This window comes from Nelumbo nucifera, chromosome 1 (genome assembly GCF_055504915.1).
Source record: "Nelumbo nucifera cultivar China Antique chromosome 1, China Antique-T2T, whole genome shotgun sequence".
In the NCBI taxonomy this organism is placed as follows: Eukaryota; Viridiplantae; Streptophyta; class Magnoliopsida; order Proteales; family Nelumbonaceae; genus Nelumbo; species Nelumbo nucifera.
Window position 1 is genome coordinate 5,000,277 of NC_142649.1, and position 17,319 is coordinate 5,017,595.

The 17,319-nt window shown below is 40.9% G+C and overlaps 1 protein-coding gene across 2 annotated transcripts; it reads left to right on the forward strand.

Annotated features, from left to right (window-relative positions):
• Nucleotides 1-2,985: 2,985 nt before the first annotated feature.
• On the forward strand, nt 2,986-8,730 carry NMD3 (nonsense-mediated mRNA decay NMD3 family protein). 2 transcript variants are annotated; one of them, XM_088896506.1, is made up of 3 exons: nt 2,986-3,137; nt 3,802-5,421; nt 8,399-8,730. In XM_088896506.1, exon 2 carries the CDS (start codon nt 3,833-3,835, stop codon nt 5,366-5,368), a length of 1,536 nt encoding a protein of 511 aa, XP_088752632.1. In that variant the 5' UTR covers nt 2,986-3,137; nt 3,802-3,832; the 3' UTR covers nt 5,369-5,421; nt 8,399-8,730. The 2 variants fall into 2 exon arrangements, with proteins under 2 accessions (XP_088752632.1, XP_088752633.1); XM_088896507.1 differs by having other exon boundaries at nt 2,988-3,137; nt 8,294-8,730.
• Nucleotides 8,731-17,319: the final 8,589 nt, after the last annotated feature.

Sequence of the window (17,319 nt, forward strand, 5' to 3'; positions counted from 1 at the left end):
AAGCGCGCCTCAGGTGTCTGTCACATTGTAGAGTCAAGGCGTGAATGGCAGTGTTCGCCTGACAGAAGGAGATTGGTCAGCGAAAAAAAAAATGTGAACTTACCACCATGATGTGGGTTGCGGCGCGGCCCCCGAGCTGACCTGGGGAGAGTTCGGCCCAACTCACGACTTCTGCATTGATGATGCCCCTCTTACTTCGGTCGAGGCTGACCTCGGGATCCAAGATGGACTCCTCCTCTCCGATCCTCAAACTGGACGCCTCCGCATCTGCAGCATGGTGAGCCGACTCTTCGGTGGCCTCAACAGCCGCCCCAGTAGAGCTCGGAGCCTCAGCGGTGGCCCCGACCGACTCGTTCACCAACCCCTTCGCAGTCTCAGGCTTTTGGGGCGGAAAATCATCCTCCAGATCTATCGCTGGAGGGGCATTGTTGAGCTCGGTCTCAGGGGTAGGAGCCTGGGAGTGATCGGGTTTGGGGGAGGGAGCCCTCGGTGATCCCACGCGAGCCTTTTTGGCGGCCTTCTTGGTAGTCCGTTTTTTCCTCCTCTTCATTTGGTTGAGGAGCCTGGTGGCTGTGATTCTCTCTTCCTCATCCATGAATCCTACAACAAAGTTGGCATTAGTAAATCCAAAGACAACAAGCGGGTAAAAGCAAAGCGCCAAAGGACATAAATAAACCTACCCGGGCTCAAACCGGCCTGAACGAGCTTCTCTTCTGTGATGTATTCCCGATGATCGAGCTCAGCCTGAGCCCATGAATGGAAGGTCTCCCACGTCTGCTGGTTGAGGGCGATGCTGGTAGCCTGAGTAGCCACCCTCCAGCTGGTGAGGAAGGGCACCCTGTGCTGGCTTGAACCACGAAGTAGTCCCGCTTCCAAGCCGGGACCTTGCTCGAGAACTTATGCAGTAGCTTAAAGCCTGGGCGAGGAGACAAGTAGTAGACCTACCCGTGCTCGGGGGGAGCGCTAGAGGCACTCTTTTTTATCAATAGTATGGGGCAGAGTATGTCTGCATCCAAGGACAATTGCTTTTCGTGGCAGAGGGAAGTGGTTCCCACCAAATTCCGAATAGAGTTGGGGTGGAGCTGATCCAGCGTGATGCTGAAACGCACCAACACCTCGGAAATAAGGGGGTGAAGGGGGAGGCGAAGCCCACCGACGAGCTGTTCTCTGAAGATCACGACCTTGTTCCGACCGTGCTCCCAGGGGAAATTGCCGGTGGGAATACTGTAGGGGTATTCAGAAGGGAGGTTGAACTGTTGAACGAGGTCTTGAAGCCTCTTCGGCGTCAGGGTAGAGGGATCGAACTGGTCCAGCACCCGACCTCGATGAGAAGTGGGTGCCAACTTACCCGAGGCTGCCTGTGCCTCGCGGGAAGGTCGAGCCGGGGAAGGGTCACCATGACTCGAGGTGCCCGCCTCAGGCTCATCCGAAAAGCTACTCTCGCTAGACATAAGGGAAAACGGGCTGAGAAAAGAAGTAAGGAAAAAGGAAAGACTCAGGGACTCACCGGAAATAGGCGAAATCGAGCTGAAAGACCGAGCTGGAGACCTTAGATGCGAGCTCAAGGCGAAAAATGCTTAGCAGCGAAGAGAATGCCAGAACCCTGCTATTTATAGACGCGGGGCCCGGTGGCCAACGGTCAAGATTGGATCAATCCAACGGACCTCAAAGAAACCGGTCGCGGGACTCTCAATGTGAATTTGATTTAGTGCGTTTTTTGGCGTTCGCACAGCATAAAGTGCCTGACGTCCGCGCGTGAGTTGCACGAGACATGGGTTTTTTTCCCCCGTAAAAGAACCGAATACCTAGTCGTTAAACCGTCTAACGTGGTAGTGTGAGTAACCGAGCCAGATTTGCCCAACGAACCGTGAACTCCCCGCACTGGGGCCTCGTCCCCAGCACGGGGAGTGGGGGGCAATTGATGGAGGACGATTTGGCCCAACCCCATGGACCAAGAACACGTGTGCATGACCTGGCTTGGTGAACAGTCCAGCCTGGCAGCATGATCTCGACTCGACGGGAAGGAAACGCCAAGACAAAAATTGACAACTCACCGAGGACTAACACCTTGGTGAGTTTGACTCCCGCCTAGCTCGGAGAGCCCGGGCTCCCACCAAAGGAACCCCAAGCTTTCCTCCGCCTGAGAGGGAGCACCTCGGTGCTTCCAGGCAGGGACCGATCTGCCCCAAAGCAGCCCAGTATGTGGTAGCTCGGCAAGTTGCATGAAGGAGGGCAGGAGGATCTCCTGCCCAACCACCGTACCCGACAAATCTGGTGACAGCAGCCATGTCCCCCGTTAGGCAACGTCGTGCCTGCCACCTTTAGAAGGTGTCGTACACCTAACAAGCACGTACCCTGCGGGAATGGCCCTGCGCGTGCCCAGTAACGGCTGCGGCAGGTTGGCAGTGGCGGTTATACCCGCCCTGTCAGAAACCAGGGGGCCAGGGGCAACCGATTTCTGCTATAAGGAGTTTAGTATCAAGGAGAACAAGTATGATTTTGATTATCTTCATCTTCAATATTCGTGCTATCCGCACTCTTAGCCTTCTTCTTCTCCTTGCTTCTCCTACCAAGTACTAACTTAATCATCGAAGTGTTCCCGCCGGGTAACTCCCCCCAGGACTCTTCTTCTTCTCAGGTATCTTTCAGGAGCCACGTGAGTACCAACTAGGAGTGGCTGGATTGCGCTACATCAGATGTAACTAGACCCGGTCCAAAATCCAACCCGATTACAGCTTAGTGTAAACCTCAAAGCTATTTAAATTTACAACTTATTCTTTCTTTAATTCTGTTTTACAATTTTGGGCCAGCCCATTACCCAGTAATACTATGTTGGGTTGGGGCCTACAAACTTCGGGAGTCTGCATATGAGAACCTGAAGTTTTCAGGCTTGGGTTGGACTGGAGTCTACCAAAGCCTGAATCTAAACGGCCCAATTCTGACCGCCACAAAATTTTCATTGATTGTATTTTACTAAAATAACCCGCGTGGATGGCAGACCCAACCGCCTAATTCTAAACCCCTAATAAAATCCCAAAGCCCTACAATTGCAGTCGTAGTCGGTTTTCTTCCATCTCTCCCAACCATCCGCCGACGATCAACAATCGTACATCAACCTTCGACGGCGACGATACCTGGTAACCTCAGTCTCTCCATATCACCATGGTTTTCGCCTCCTGCAATTTCAGATAGAGGAAATGTTGCGTTTTTCTAGAAAAGATTGTTTAGTTCGTAAACAATTCCATCTATTTTCTATGCGTATTTTGGCTACTCATAGTCTTACTTTTGGTTTTATTGATTAAGATCCCTTTATGGTGTTTGGTTTGTTAGAATTGTTACTCTTCTAGATTGCCATGCAGCTTGAAAGTTTTGTTTTTCTTTTTCAGGATCAATTTTTGTGCTTTTAAGCTGATTTTGACATGGCTTTTTCAAACGTTTATCATGTTTTTTTGGTTTTCTACCTCTAAATTAAGGTGGATGATTACAATTTTCAGCTATTTCAAGTTTCAAACAATTTTGTTTGCATCGTTGTTTTTCTTCGTTAATTCTTGTGATTATGCCTTTTGTTTTCTTCCATTTTCAATACTTCACTTTTCTGAGGACGTGTGCCTAGTTTAGATGGCTAGAGTAATTTGAAATAGATGGATTTTTACCAGGAGATCTCATATACGGATCCATGAAATGGGTATCTCTGGGAATACCTTCAATCAGTTTACATTAATTATGTTAGAGAGCAAAGGAAGGTTTTTCTTTTTTCAATTTAGGTAATTTTCTAACTTTTTCTTCTATGTTTTCCTCTAGGTTATTCAAAGTCATATTGGGTGTGTTAGAAATGGCTGAAGAAGCGGGTATGTTCAGGGTTCATCAAACCATTGGTAGTGTTCTGTGTTGCAAGTGTGGGATCCCTATGACACCAAATGCTGCTAATATGTGTGTCAAATGTCTGCGTTCTGAAGTTGACATCACCGAGGGTCTACAGAAGCATGTTATTATCATGCATTGCCCTGAGTGTGACAGTTATTTGCAGCCACCCAAGACTTGGATAAAAGCTCAGTTGGAGTCAAAGGAGCTGTTAACATTTTGTGTGAAGAGGTTGAAGAACTTGAATAAGGTTAGGTTAGTACATGCAGAATTTGTTTGGACTGAGCCTCACTCCAAGAGGATCAAGGTGAAGCTGAGAGTTCAGAAGGAGGTTCTTAATGGTGCAATACTCGAACAAGCTTATGTTGTTGAGTATGTTCAGCAGGACCATATGTGTGAATCCTGTTCTAGGGTCCAGGCCAATCCTGATCAGTGGGTGGCATCTGTCCAACTTAGGCAACATGTTTCTCATAGGAGGACTTTCTTTTATTTGGAGCAGCTTATCCTGCGGCATGATGCTGCTTCTCGTGCCATAAAAATTAAGCAGATGGATCAGGGCATTGACTTCTTCTTTGCTAATCGGAGCCATGGTGTAAAATTTGTGGAGTTCTTGGGTAAAGTTGCCCCTATAAGGAGCCGCAATGATAAGCAACTTGTATCCCATGATCCCAAGAGCAACAACTACAACTACAAATACACATTCTCTGTTGAAATATGCCCAATTTGCAGGGAGGATCTGATATGTCTACCCCCAAAAGTGGCAGCTAGTTTGGGAAATTTAGGTCCACTTGTGTTGTGCACCAAGGTGACTAACAGCATGGTTCTATTGGATCCATTTACTCTACGGCATTGTTTTATGGATGCTGACCAATATTGGCGGTCTCCCTTCACATCTCTACTCTCAAGTAGGCAGCTAGTGGAATATATAGTGTTGGACGTGGAGATTGTCTCCCCTGAAGTCAATGTTGGAGGTTCTAAATATGTTTTAGCTGATGCGCAGGTGGCACGAATGTCTGATTTTGGAAAAAATGACAAGATTTTCCATATAAGGACACATCTAGGTCATCTTTTAAACCCTGGAGATTATGCTTTGGGTTATGACCTATATGGAGCTAATAGTAATGATATTCAGCTTGACAAGTATAAAGGTCTTGTCCTTCCAGAGGCAATTTTGATAAAGAAGAGCTATGAAGAGAAGCGCCAGAGGAAGCGTGGGAAGCCTCGTCATTGGAAACTCAAATCCCTAAACATGGAGGTAGATAGCACTGCTAAAGGTAGAATTGATGAAGATAAGATGAACAAGGAGTATGAAGAGTTCTTGAAAGACTTGGAGGAGAACCCTGAATTGAGATTTAATATATCATTGTACCGTAATAAAGAAAACCAGCCATCAGAGATGGCATCAATGACTGATGGGGAGGATGTGCCTTCTGTGCCATTGGAGGAGTTGCTTGCTGATCTTGATCTGAGCGATGATGAAAATGGGGATGACAGCATGAGGGAGTGATTTGCAGATTGTCGTCCTTAGTTGGACTTTGCTTTCATTTTTTGCACCAATAGGTACATAATGACTTAAGCTTTTTTTTTCTTTGTGATATTTGTTATGCAGACACTTCCAAATGGGGCCAGAACCCATCTCTGGGAGAATGTCAATCTGACTGGATGACTTTCGTATTTTCACTATTCACGCAGAGCCATAGATATGGATGTTATGTGGCAAGACCCTGAAATCCTGAAAAGTGGACTTCCTAGCTGTACTTTATTTATGGATGTTCAATGGCAATCTGAGATCCTTATGAGTAATCTTGGGGGCCACTTGGGCAATATTTTATTGAATTAATTCTGGTCCATTTGGTACAGGAAACTCCCTTATAGCTAAACTTTTTCTAATTACAAGAGCTAAAGTAGGCATTTTATCGGGTGGTTTCATTTGATTGGGGGGGGGGGGGTTGCCAAGTTGTGATCAGTTATTTGTTGGCTAGATCAGGTGGCATTTGGGTGACAAATATCAAATTAAAAAGCAAGATCCTTTAGGCCAAACTCATTGAGATGGATCCTAGAACAGTTAATGAACTTGCAAACCCTGTTGGTTGAGAGAGGATTCTGTGGGGACTATTGGCCTTGAAGTGGTCCCTTTCACATTTATAGAAACTCTTTGATAGAGTTGCAGATAAAAATGATTGTTCTGTATGTTCAATATTCTTGCTCATCTTGCATGTTACTAAGTTTGAAATAGGAGTAACTTGTGCAGCATGGGTCTGTTTGTGACATGATATGTGGCTAACTTATTAAATGTAAAAGATGAACAAGTATGTGACATGATATTTTAGAAAGTAAAGATAGGCATGTTTTTGTTTGCAGCCTTATGGCTGACTATATACAATATCTTTATTTATTTAATTGTTTTTTAGTAACAGCATGCCTTGTCTTTAGACATCAGCTAATATCTGTATCGGTTTCATGAAGTGAGGTGCTCTGCTTGATTCTTTGTTATTAGGGTTAATTACTTTAAGTACCCCTGAACTATCTTACAATTACTTATAGTACCCTGAGCTTACATGTGACATCACGTGATTTTGTCCTTACCACCAATTACTTAAAGTACCCCTGAACCCCATCGTACAATTACTTATAGAACCCCTGAGCTTACATGTGACATCACGTGATTTTTTCCTTGCCACCAATTACTTAAAGCACCCTTGAACTATCCTACAATTACTTATATTACCCCTGAGCTTACCCATCTGTTAGTTATACATTGCATTCTGTTTACATGTGACATCATGCGATCTTGCCCTTACCACCAACCTTACCTGTTTTAGAGGCCTGTAAAATTTCCCCATAGAACCAATGTAGTGCGAGAAGTGAAGCATTGGTAGCACACCTTCTTGCCTTGGGATCAGAAGAATTTCTTCAAAGGACAAGAAGTATGAGAGGCCTGAAGCTTTGGCCCCTGTTTACAGATGTAGGTTCTCTCATTGGAGATGATGGGAGTTCGCTTGATGGGGATAAGATGAGTTATTCAGGCCTCTAAGAACGTTTTGGAGCTCTTTTAATTTGTATAGGGGGTCAGATGATTTAGCACACCTTGCCTTGGGATCAGAAGAATTTCTTGAAAGGACAAGAAGTACGAGAGGCCAGAAGCCTTGGGCCCTGTTTACAGATGTAGATTCTCTCATCGGAGATGATGGGAGTTCGCTTGATGGGGATCAGATGAATTATGCAGGCCTCCAAGAACGTTTTGGAGCTCTTTAATTTATATAGGGGATTTAGGGTTTTGGATCATTTTTTTCACTTGGATTATGCTGAAAAATAGGATTACTTGCCCACTGTTCATCCATGAATTTTTTCCATTGAGATGGGTGTAGTGCATGAGAGAGCAAACCTAATTGATTCAAGGTCAAAACTTATTTGTTGGCTCCACCACCCAATTGAGAATTTGTTATATGAAAAAAAGTTTTAAAAACAATGTGCTCTTTATTTGTCGAGGATCCATTGCTTGTATCCTTGGCTTTTTTTTTTTTTTTCATTTTCCATAGCTATGAGATTTCGGTTCCATTGTGGATTTGGTAACTAGGTTTTCCCCCTGTTTCCACAAGGTCTATAATCTACAACATAGTGTTTGTCTTGATTTTGTTGTGATTTTTCATTTCTTTTTTTTTTTGTAATTATTTTCTGCTTGTGGTCATGGTAAATAGGGTGTTTACTATCTGTTCTCAGAAGAATCCGGACATGAATGTGCGTCTTCCTGGTCAAAGGAGAGGATGGTGGAAGACAAATAAATTTTCTCAGCCATATGCATCTTGTGCTGAGTGGGAATGTGACAGGAACAACAGGGAGAATTAAGGGTCCGTTTGGTTTGCAGTTGGAATTGGAATTAGAATCAGAATCAGAATCGAAATGATCTATTCCTATAGTCTATTTGGTTCAAACAGGAATGGGAATGGGAATTTGAATCAGCAGGAGTGAAATTTCATTCCCAAGGGAGAGAGAGGGAATGACCATTCCCTCAAATGGGAAAATGCCATTCCACCAGGAATGAGAATGGGATTTTGATTCTACCCAACCAAACAGTTGGAATCGGAATAATCCATTCCAATTCCGATTCCAGATCCTTATTCTCGCAAACCAAACGAGGTCTAAGGCGTTTTCACCCATGCAGAATGAAAAGGGCATCTGTTGCAATTTGAGTTATATTTTGAAAATTTGAAGAATATTTAAGAGTATAAGAGTCTCTGTCTAATTTAAGGGAAAGATAAAATGAAATGTGAATTTTCAAAAGTTTAAACTTTAGGGATTAAGTAATTGTACGGGTACTTTAATCAATTGGCATGGATCTGTTTGCAAATTTTGATTTTACTAGCCATATGACTGTTTATAACAGTAGCGGTTTCCATATGCTTATGGTGATTCCTGTGATAATAAAATGCAGCTGACCCTTGCGATGACTTCGTCTTTGTGACTTAGTGTTCAACAACCTCCCTGGCAAATCATGCTATATTTTCTTATATAAACAAACGTTCTCTTTGTTTATCAGAAGGAACTGCTTGACGCTATTACTGCTGAGTCGCACACTTGGTTTGTGAGCGAGATGGTAATTGGTTCCATTACACCTTCGCATTTTAGGGAACATGAATTGGCGAGGTATGCTGCGTAAGAGTCAGAATACAAGGAATGAAGGTGTGCTTGCATTTCAAGCAAGGAGCATAATATAGGATCAAGGATGTAATAATTTAAGTCGGTGCTTTACATTGTTTCTTGGACTGAGTGTATAGAACACATCTCTTGAATCTCGTTGTTCATTTCTTGTCAGATATATTACTTGATTATTAAATATTAATTAATGATAGGTATAGTTTTTTGAGGTTACGGATGTGTGGTATTGGTGGAATGGGCAAAATTCAACTTCATTCCACTCATATCTTAAATATGTTGATTTCATTTCGGGTTCGGTTTTAGTAAAACCTTGTAGGCGGTCAAATACAGGTGATTTGGTAAAGAAGTATTTGACCTAAAATGGTTGGACTATTGATTTATTCGATCTGGTGATTGGGTCATTGGTTATACTCTAAATGTAAACTTTAGGAGGTTATAATTTTCCATTCTGATGTCCAAATAAGGTGATTTTTATGGGTAATTTTTCAAGATTTATGTATTCCGAAGTGTCATTGGGATTTTGTTCTGTTATTTTCGTAAAAAAATATAATTTTTTTTTATAAATAAAAAGATTTAGAACATAATAAAAAAATATAAATTAAATATAAACTAATCTATTTTTACCTGGACTGTCGAGTTGGTGACCCACAACCCGGAGGTTAGCCTCTGGGTCAGTTTTTAAAACATTGGTTTTAACTATTAGGAATCGCATAACCTCTCAAAAATCTTATTCACTAAAAGACAATAATAAGCCTTTCAGTTCAGAATCTTCAGATGTTATCAAACGGTCCCTAAGAAAACTATCAATTAGATCCGGTTTAGATCTTTTATCAATGTTTTTCCACATCGCCAATTCCTGAAGCCTATCAAACATTGGGATGGTACTTAGAGATACACCAATAGGGCTCAGTACTTCATTAACATTATTTTTTATCAAGTAGTGCATTCAATGAATTGAATAACGATACAAATTGGACCATGTTAGGCCAGATGTGGGCAAGAGCAGAGTAATTGAGGATACCTATACTGTTAGGCAACAATTCATAGAATTTCTTGCTGATCAAACATTGCACACACTCAGCTGGAAAAAAATGATGCTTAATGATGTAATAGTAAGCCTCAAAATATGCTCTTATTAGGGATGTCAATGAATTGAATTGTGGTACATCTGATCAGATTGGGCTAGCAGTGTGTCTTAAATGGCATCCTTAGATCAATTTCTGAATAATGCAAATAGAAGGGCTAACCCCGTTACACAACTCTATCATGGCAACATTGAGAACCAAACAGAAAATAAACCCAATGTACATATCTTGTCCATCAGTTTCCTCTCTAGTGAGTAGTGAGAGACTCATCTATGGGCCCATCTGAACAATCAGCCAATAGGCTAAGCATATGTCTTCCTAAATGAAGTGATGCAGTTGATATGCCTTTTTGATAGTCGATATGGTTCTTGAGTAAATTCCTCTATCCTATTATTACTTGTGACATGATAAATTGTTGGATTTTCTACATCTCTAGCCTAGGATAGTTGTTCTACCTAAATACAGACAAGAGTCATCTAATGGCTTAATTCCAAAGGAGCTCTATTTTTTGTGCTCAAGATAACTTGGGACTATAAGACCTCCCACCTTTCTTTGAGTGGTTGACTGGTATGATGATTTACATATATATACAAGTGAAAGTTCACAATGAAAGGAAAATTAAGGGTCTGTTTGGTTTACAGTTGAAATAGGAATCGAAATTAGAATCAGAATCGAAATCCTTTAGAAATGGAATTGGAATGGTGTATTCCCATAGTTTGTATGGTTCAGACAAGAATGGGAATGAGAATTGGAATCAGCAGGAATAGGATTTCATTCCCAAGGAAAGGGTAGGGAATGGCCATTCCCTCGATTGGGAGAATGCCATTTCAGTAGGAATGGCAATGGGATTCCAATTCCACCCCAACTCCAGACCCCTATTCCTGCAAACCAAACAGGGTCTAAGAGATAACAGAACACTAAGATAAATACTAAGATGGATAAAACACATGGATAGAGTTGGTTGGAGATAACCCATATCCCTATCGGGTTCGTTGGCTAACACCAGGCATTGCATGTTTCTTTGGCAGGCTCAATTTATGTAAGCCTCGACTCAATCTGATTATATGGATTGGACTTAAGTTTTCAGGGTCTGGACCTGGACTAGAAAACTCGGGCCTGACTTACACTTGTATTGGGTTTGAGTGGAAGCCTCAAATAGCCTGAGCCCAGCCAAACCCAAATCCCCCCAAACAAATACATACATATATGGATTATTATATATATAAAAATTTCCTTTCTTTTTCCTAATTACATATACATGTATATATGTATAAAATATGCATTTATATATGTTTATAAATGAGATTTGTACATATTTTTGATCAATTTACTCTTAAGTTAGTCCATAGAGGCCAATAAAAAAGGCTACAAAAATATATATACATGCATAAATTCTTTTAAACCTATCATCCTGTCTAAGCTCGGTCCGACTTGTGTTGGGTTATTCTTGGGTTGGGCCTGGACTTATAAAATGGGGCTTGAATCACTTGGCCTCGAATTAGGACAGGCCGAGACTGAGGTTTCCACCATTATGGTTGGACATGGGTTGACCTTCAACCATAGCAGTCACTAACTCCAGCCCCTCAACTAAGAATTTATCATCCGAATTTACCATCAAAATTCGAACTAGAAGCAAAAACCTGCCAACTAAAACAAAATTTCTTGCAGTCTCTCTCTCTCTCCCCTAGTTTTCTTAACCACATTATTACGATGGAGAAATAACATTTTATGTTGATTTAAGTTATTTGAGTAATGCTGGCAAAGGCTTTCAAAAACAGATTAAAAATGCAGCACCTTGCTAGAGCTTGAACCATCTGAATCTAAAAAGAACATACGGAGGAATTCCATGTACATAGAAAATTAGCATAATTAAGATTTTTTATTAGGATGTTGGAGTGGATTTACTAAGGACCCATTTGGTTCACAGGAATAGGGGTTTTCCGATTTCCGAGTCACAATTAACAGTGACACATGTCTCCAAAGTTGGTCAAATTCCCATTTGACTCCAACACTGCTAAGAACGACACTTTGAAGAAGATTGAAGGAAGAAAGGAATGGTGGGAGGCGCTAGAATGGGATGATGAAAGCAGCAAGTCCAATTTCCAACAATATTTCACCGACATAGAAAAGTAGCAGCAAGGTAATAAAGTAATTAACCCTCATGAGGGATTTTATTGTTTGTAATGTAGTTTAGGACGATGATAATCGTGACTTTTAATTTTGTTATCCCTATTCCCTACCCATCTGATTCCAGTCGAACTAATTAATTTATTAATGAGCTTTCCTAAAACAAAATAAATGATAATTCTTTTCCACTCCAGTTTGTGTGAAAATGGGCATATATATATATGTGGATCTTATTTATCAATTATTGGGCTTAGGGAATAAAAGAGAGGTTAGTGAATTAAATAAATAAATATTTATCAATTATAACTTATTTAATTTATTAAAATAAATAAATGAATAATTTAATTAAATAAATATTTCATTTATTATTGGGACAGGATAGGTACAAGCTATCCCAAACCGACTTAACCTTTTGATATTAGGCTCAAGGGGGGGGGGGGGGGGAGAGAGAGAGAGTAGGGCGGGAAATTCATAGGGGCAATATAGAATAAAGTAGTAGAATCCCTAAGCTTTTTTAATTAAGTTTCTTGGAAAAAATTACTTAAAATAAATAAAAAATTAAACATATTTTGATATAGGGTCTAGGTAGGGCAGGAATTTCACTCCACATCCCCATCACTTTCCTCAATCAAGTATCCCTATTAATCCCCATCCTTATTAGTAAAACAAGTAAATAAAGAAAAAAAAAGTTTATTTATTATTGAGATGGGATTCGTACAGGTTATCTCAAACTAGACCCAACCCGTTAACAAAATAACAACCCTAAATATTGGACTCGGGAAGAGAGAAATAATTTGTTAGTGAAATAAATAATTAATTAATTTAATAAATTTGTAAATTAAATAAATAAAAATTTATAGATAATAATTTACTTAATTTATTAAAGAAAGTAAATGAATAATATAATAAATATTAATAAATCTTACGGTGACATAATTATAAATAAATTATTTAGTAAAATAAATATAAAAATAAATAAATTAATATATAAATAAGGAGATACATGACAAGTTATCGTTATTTTGTTTTATTAATGGCATCATTATAAATAGTTACGGTATTCAAAATATCTATTATAACTTTTATAATTTCATTAGATTAAATTATTTGTTTTACCAAATTTCATTTATTTTACAAAATAAAATTTTTATTTATTATTGGTTTTGTATTAGAAATCTATTATTCATTTTTTCCAATATTATTCTTTCATTTATTAGGAATCTATTATCGGTTTTGTACCCTTAAATGCAAAAAAATATTACAAATAATGTTAGTATGTATATGTATTGTTTAATTTAGAAAAAAAATTATAAAGATTAAAGAAAATACACAATAAAATAAACAATTCATATTAAAAACAATATATATGTAATAAAAAGAAAATATTTATTTTTCTAAGTACCTTGTCAGTGACGTCTGGCCCCAAGTGGCTTGTGACTCAGGGGGTCCCTGGTGTAGTGCAACTCGATTGCTATCTAGGGGAGATGACCTGCTCCTCTTTACGGACAACGGGAGCTGAAGGACCATCCTTTTCTCTTTCTTTTTCCCCCTAGGGGGTGAGGTCTTTATATACTGGTGATCTGATAGGTTTGGTGAAGTTGGCCCCGTATCTTTGCTGCGGCGATCCACTGCCAAGTAACGTCCTGGGGTGGCCTGTTACTGCGAGGGCTGGCATGCTGGTGGGCTAGCATGACCATTGCAGGGTACGGTCCTGTCAGGCAGTAGGCAACCACCAGAGATGGTAGGTATGGTGCCGTCAGGCGAGAGACGTGGGTGCAACCTTCTGGTACGGCTGTCAGACGAAATGCTTCCCGTGAGGCTCCGGACGAGCTGTCCTTCTGCGAGCAGCTTGGGGGTGAGCTATTTGTGACGAGCTCCTTGGTGGTGAACAGCCTGGTGGTGAGCTCCTTGGTGGCGAGCCCCGAGCTGCCTGGTTGTCAAGAGGCTGCACTTAATTGTCATGAGGTGCCAAGTTGTCACGGGGGTAGTTCTACAATGGAAGAAACCCGTGCGGCGTCCAGCCCAAGGCAAGTCAGGACAAGCCTTTGTATGCTGGGAGGCTAGGAGTTGCCCGAAGGGATGGCTCCCCAATGGTCAGTAGTGCTGGGTCATGACCTCAAGTCGCATGGCCGGGGCACTCTACTGGCTCTGGCCGGTCCATGGGAGGCGCCACTTACGTGCTAAAGGGGGATGGTCGTAATGCAAGGCAACTATGCGCCGAAGAGGTGGCTTAGCACTGATGTGAATGGATCTCCTATATGCCGATGATGATGGGCACCTGTGTGCCAAGATGATTGGACAACCGTTTGGGCCGGAGCACACCCGTGCGCTATGGGCAACGGGATAGCTCGATCAGCTTGGGCAAGGGGCTGGCGAGGTGAAGGGTCATGCTTGAGCAAGGCCTGCATGCCAAGCCTCCCTTGAGCGTCGGCAACGCAGTGCCGGTCCATGCACTGTCCCCATGAGCATGTAAGCGCCCATGAGGAACCCTGGTAGCCATGCTAGCCATTAACCAGGGCTGCCCCGTAAGGGAAGTTGGTCTAGGAGTGCCAAGGTTAGGCACCCAAGGAGGTCGACCACCCCTCCTCAAAGAGTACGTTAAGCTTTTAGAGGTCTGCCTGAAGATGACATCAATTCTCCCAATAATCTTACAGGCAAAAATGATGATGGTGTCCCTTAACGTAAGCCTGCCAAGCGTAGCCAAAGCTAAGCCTGTATCAGACCGTGACAAGACGTCATAATGTCACTGGAGGGCCAAATCCGCCCTCATCAATTGAGTTGCATCGACTGAGCCACTTTGTAGAAGCTACCTAAGATAGCTCCATCCAAGAGTTGATTTTTTGGCTCACTTATTAAGTCTATTTTCGACTTTCTAATTTTTTATCAAACATGGCTTAATGGCTTTCTAGGTTTTCTCAACTCGTGTAATGTTAAAAGTCTATTGCATAAAAGACCTCCTAAATGGGTATTGACTCATAAATTAAGCATTCTCTCATTTTTCACTTCGATATAACGAAAGGACAATTAAGTTGGTTGCAAATTATAGAAATGATTCAGTAAAATGCAAACTATAGAGTAGGTTTTTGTAAATATGTGAAACTACAGGAGAATTTTAGTAATTAAATGACCCGTTTTCGAGTAAAGGCACCCACTTATTTGATGCTTTGTATTTTTGAGAGAGAGACAAACACGTGTATGAATGGGCTCTCTAGTATCGGGACTTTCATATAACTAATGGCCACACCACAATTATTGTTGAGCTACCAACCATATATGGGGCTGTCAATGTGTCAGGTCCAACCCCATGAGGTGGACCCAAACAGATCGGGCAGGTTTTGGGTTATATATATACTAGCGGAGGGGGCCCTACGTTGCAGGGCTCGTTCATAAACTATCAAGCTCGAGATCGATTCGAATTAGAAACTTGAACTCGAGCTCGAGCTCAATTCAAGTCAAACTCAAAAGTTTGAGCTCGACTACCTTTGATTGCAGGCGGGGTGTCGAGCAAAGGTCTCCCTTAGTTGACAAGGTGTCGAGCCAAGGTCTTCCTCAGTGGTCGATTCGAATTAGAGACTTGAGCTTGAGCTCAAAAGTTTGAGTTCGGCTCGGCTCGAACTTGATTACCTCAGTTGGAGAGAGAGAGAGTGAGAGAGCTGGCATTCTTGTAATTTGTAAGAAAGAGAGAGAGAGTGGCATTCTTGTAATTTGTAAGAAAAAAGTAAGAGAGAGAGATTTGGTAGGAGAGAGTGGCATTCTTGCAATTTGAAAGAAAAAAGTAAGAGAGAGAGAGTTGGTAGGAGGGAGTGGCATTCTTGTAATTTCTATGAAAAAAGTCAAAATATATTGTTAGATTCCATTTTCCTCATTCTTAGGCCTTCTCAAGTACACGTTTCATCTTAATATATTTACTAATGGAGGGGGCCCTACGGGGCTCACTCATAAACTATCATGCTCAAGCTCGATTCGAATTAGAGACTTAAGCTCGAGCTCGAGTTGAAATAAAAATAAAAATAATAAAATAATAAAAAAATAAAAAAATAAAAAAATAAAAAATACTTTTTTTTCTTTCTTTTGTTACTTATGATTGTGTTTTTTTCCTTTCTTAAGACATTAATCATAGATAGCAGGGAAGTCCTCTTAAATCTCTCTCCTTGTTCTTGCTATGCACATTCCATACATTGAGGACAATGTATATCTAAAGTATGGGGGAGGATTAAGGGGTTGATAAAATTTTTTCGAACTCTAGTATGCTTTGATCATCACTTTTTAACATTTCCTTTTGAAATTTCTGCTCCTTAGAGACTTGTTTTGGAATGATTGCAAACCACCTTGAATCATGTGCTTAGGTAGGATAGACAAGAAAGGATGCAGGCAAATCTAGCTGAATTTTTCGGCTATAGAAGGCATCTCAGTAATTTGAATGATCAACGGGCAAGATGCAATACAGAGTTGACCCTTGTGAGCATTTGGTTTCTAATGGACAAATAGGGGTTGATTATTTTAGAACTTGTTTTGTTAGACATGTTGAGACCACGATAATGAGTTCATGTATTGGAACGTGTTATCCAAAAAAAAAAAGTCGTGTGGGATGGAGCATAAAATGCACTCACATCGAGAGAAAAAAGAACTAGTGTGAGATTGAGCATAAAATGCACTCACACTAAAAGAATAAAAGGGTGAGATGGAGCATAAAATGCACTCATCCCTAGATCCCAAACCCTAATTCACCTTTTGATGCATTGCACTCATGATAAGTGGTGGAAATGTGATACATAAGCAAGCTTATGGTAATAACATTCTTTGTTTTGTTTTGAAGAATGATGAGAGGGTATTTTTTGAATCTTGCTACATGTGATTATTAAAACAAAGAGGGCTTACTCTGGCCCTAAATTATTCATGTGAAGAGATGTCTGCTTCCCTTGATTGTCGATCTCACTTGGGGACATGAGGATTGGCGATTTAAGATTATTCTTGGACAAGTTAAAAAGGAAAAGAATTGGACGAAGGGAAGAAGCATGGATACTGATCAAGGCATGCGGGAGAACAAATACCCTGTTGAGAGAAATCCAAAACAAATCTTTTAGTTAGTTTGTTCTTGTTTGAATTTTGTTTTGAGTTTTGTCTTGCCCGAGGACGGGCAAGAGTTTAAGTGTGGGGGATTTGATGAGAGTAGAATTTATCATATTTTTATCCCCAATTATTCTATCTTTTATACTAAATTACCATCTAATTGGACTCATATTTCTTGTATCTTGGTCCAGGGTATGAAAGAAGGCATCAAGAGCAAAGAAAGACAAATCGGATGATTTTTTACAGTTTCAACATTGTTTAGTGATCTGGGCCTAACTCACGTCTCTGAACTCCGAATGGGCTGATTCAAGATCCATTGGAAAGATAAGAGAAAAAGCCACAACTTTCATGTTTTGGGCTTTCGCAGATTCGGTGTTAATCGAAGTAAATTCTGGGCCCGAAGTCGCGTCAAATTCATAGGAAGGCCCAATCCGCAACTGAAGCCCAACTCGCAGAAAAGCATGGCTGAAGCCCAATTCGCAGAGGATGCCTATTACGAATCCAAGAACAAAAAATTGAG